This window comes from Talpa europaea (genome assembly GCF_964194135.1).
Source record: "Talpa europaea genome assembly, chromosome: 12".
Lineage (NCBI taxonomy): Eukaryota > Metazoa > Chordata > Mammalia > Eulipotyphla > Talpidae > Talpa > Talpa europaea.
Genome location: NC_140079.1, coordinates 33,418,185 through 33,421,311, shown reverse-complemented (window position 1 = coordinate 33,421,311; position 3,127 = coordinate 33,418,185). Strand labels below are relative to the sequence as shown.

The 3,127-nt window shown below is 43.4% G+C and overlaps 1 protein-coding gene across 1 annotated transcript; it reads right to left on the bottom strand.

Moving 5' to 3' along the window:
- Positions 1–380: 380 nt before the first annotated feature.
- SLN (sarcolipin) lies at positions 381–863 on the bottom strand (the record flags this gene model as incomplete). Its single annotated transcript, XM_084250962.1, has 1 exon — positions 381–863. One exon carries the CDS (start codon positions 861–863, stop codon positions 768–770), a length of 96 nt encoding a protein of 31 aa, XP_084107088.1. The 3' UTR covers positions 381–767.
- Between the last annotated feature and the right edge of the window lie 2,264 nt (positions 864–3,127).

Sequence of the window (3,127 nt, the reverse complement as noted above, 5' to 3'; positions counted from 1 at the left end):
GAAACTAAAAGATAAACCACGACTTCAAAGAAATGTGCTTTTAGAAGATACTTCAGGCTATGCCCTAAACCTCCTAGTGGAAGGGATTTATTCTCCTACTGCCCTTGGGACAAGTTTAGAGGGAAAGTTTGAGGAGCACTGAACCAGTGGAATTATTTGAAATGTGACACTCTTAATTGGCTTGGTTCAAATCCTCAGCAGTTGGAGAATCTTGGCTTATCGCAAATGCTAGAAATACCATAGCATTTGTCACTTCAGTCCCAGCCAAAGGTCAAATGCAGCATCACAAATAGAAGCAAAAAATAAATTCTAACAGTCATGTTGGGGGTTAACTTAATTTTATTCACATATGATAGCTATAGGGGCTGACAAAGTTTTCCTCCAACATTTCTTTCCGTGGCTGAGTTGATTTAGAGTTTAGTTGCAGATGGCGTGAATTGAAGGGATTTGTGTTATGATCGATCAGGGGATTGTTACAGTTCTACATCATCATGAATCCAGTATAATTTGAACCTTGTAGCTTATTTAACACATTTGCAATAAGAGTTGGGGAATAAATCTAAAGCTCACTGGCAAACACTTGGCAGCCCTTGAGAGCGGCATCTTTAAAGAACATGCGGTGGATGCTCACATTGCAGGCACCTCAGGTACCATGAGTGCAGGTGGGAAGAGCCTTGGGGTGCCAAAAAAGGCAGCCCATGACAGCAGCAGGGTTTGAGGGCATCTCGCGGGTGTTGATGTCAATCCCAGGAGCACAGCACGGCCTCTCAGTATTGATAGGACCTCACCAGGAGCCACATGAGGATAACTGTAATCAGCACAACGGTAAAGTTGAGAAACAGCTCACGGGTGGATAGCTCCATCTCAACTGTGGTTCCAGGAGAAGGGAAGGCTGGCTTCTCAGGGCACACCAAGGACCTCCTACTTGTCTTCACCTCCTAACAGGAAGTAACAAAGAAAACATGGGGAGATTTATCCTATTTTTCCTTTAAAAGAAATAGAAGCATTTGGAAGGGCCGAATTGTGTCTCCCTCTAACTTCATTTGAAACTCTAAGCCCCTGTATCTTAGAAAGTGACTGTATTTGGAGATAGGGTCCTTCAAGAGGTAATGAACTTTAAATGAGGCCATGAAGATGGGCTCGAACACAATAGACTGGTGTCCTATCAGAAGAGGAGATGAAGGCACAGGCATGTAAAAAGGGAAGACCATGTGAAGACACAGGAGGTCACTGGCAAACCAAGGAGAGTGGCCTCGAAGGAATCAAACCTGCCAACACCTTGATCTTGGATTTCTAGCCGCCAGATGATCTTTGAGCATGAGCTGCCACTCTTCCCTGGATCTCCAGCCTGCTGGTCTTCCCTGCAGTCTTGGACCTTGCCAGCTTCCACAATCACACCAGTCATTTCTATATGATATACATACCACACACACACACACACACACACACACACGCACACACACACTCATATTCTTTTGGTTCTATTTCTATCAAGAACCAACTTAGTAGCAGTGAGCCTGGAATTTCAGCTTGACTGTTAAGAATGATCAACATAGGGCCTCCCTAGTGGTGCAAGGGGTTAAGCACAGCACTGTGAAGCTGTCCGCAGCCTCTGCAGCATGAGTTTGATCCCCAGCTGGCCAGGGAGCTACCCATATGGCACAGCAGACTTCTGTCTCTCCCGCTGCTCCCCTCAGCAGTGTATTTCAGTCAGTCTGCCTGTTCTGCTCCCCTCTCTGTCTCTGGTGAATCCTCTCACCCCCCACATCTCTGGCCTGTACCCCGGTTCTTGTATGCATAAATAAATAAATCTTAAAAAAAAAAAAAGAATGATCAACATAGTCCTGACATTTTCCTGTGATGATGATGTTGATGTCTGGATAAAATATAAAACACTGTATTTTTTCTTTTTCTTTTTTTTTAAAAGATTTATTTATTTATACAAGAACCAGGGTACAGGTTACATGTGCAGGAGGGTGAAAGGATTCACCAGAGACAGAGAGGTGACCAGAATAGGCAGACTGACTGAAATACACAGCTGAGAGGAGCAGCGGGCGAGACAAGAGAGGTCTGTTGCGCCATTTGGGTATCTCCCCGGCTGGCCGGGATCGAACCCACACTGCAGAGGCTGTGGACAGCTTCACAGAACTGTGCTCAACCACCTACACCACCAGGAAGGCCCAAAACATTCTATTTTTCTCTCCAGTTTCTCTGTGCATGTATGTGTGTGTGCTTGCTTTGCTAACTTAAAGTGTCAACAAGTGAGGTCACCAAAATATAAAAAATGTTATGGAGTAGTAAAGTGCTTACTTTCACTTATGTATAGAAGTAGAATACCATAATTTCTCAGGTTTTGGGTTGCTACAGATCTTCATCTCACCCTGGTGAAAGCATGAAATACTTTTGACCAGCCCTGTGTTGGGCACAGTGCCCCCTGTGGTTAACCCCAGACACTCACAGTCCGCAGGGCGAGTGCTACCCTCATGGGCACTCCTGTTTCAACAAGGCCTTGTGCCAGCTATTTTTAGTCAGTCCAGGATGTGCCCAGATTGTAAACACTTCAAAGGGCAGAGGCAGATAGTACACGTAGGAAATCCTGCCTTGAGAACATAGGCAGTGCAGTCAATCAAATTATTGTCTTCAGTGATGTGGCATGATCGACACTTAGTGTATGCAAATCAAATGAAAGATTAAAGATAATATTTTAGCTATTTAGGGCAAAAGTCTACTATGGAGTGAAAATTTAGAAAGAACCTAAGCTGAGAATAGAAGTGTCATTAGCAAGTTTGGTATTTTTACCCATCTAACCTGACTGAATTATTCATTGTAATTACTAGATCTGTTTTATTATCAGTGGACCACATTATTAGTTGTATAAGCCAGCCAAATCATGTTCATAGTATGTAATTGCTGGTACATAGCACCTATGCTTAAATCAGATGATGTCAACCCCAAAATTACTGAATCTTGGTTTAAAACATGGTCAATAAAGATGATTAATGTTTCCTTTCCCTTTCAGTTCTTTTTTTTTTTTTTAGAATATTTATTTATTTCATAGAACTGGGGTGTAGGCCAGAGGTGTGGGGGGGTGAGAGGATTCACCAGAGACAGAGTGGGGAGCAGAACA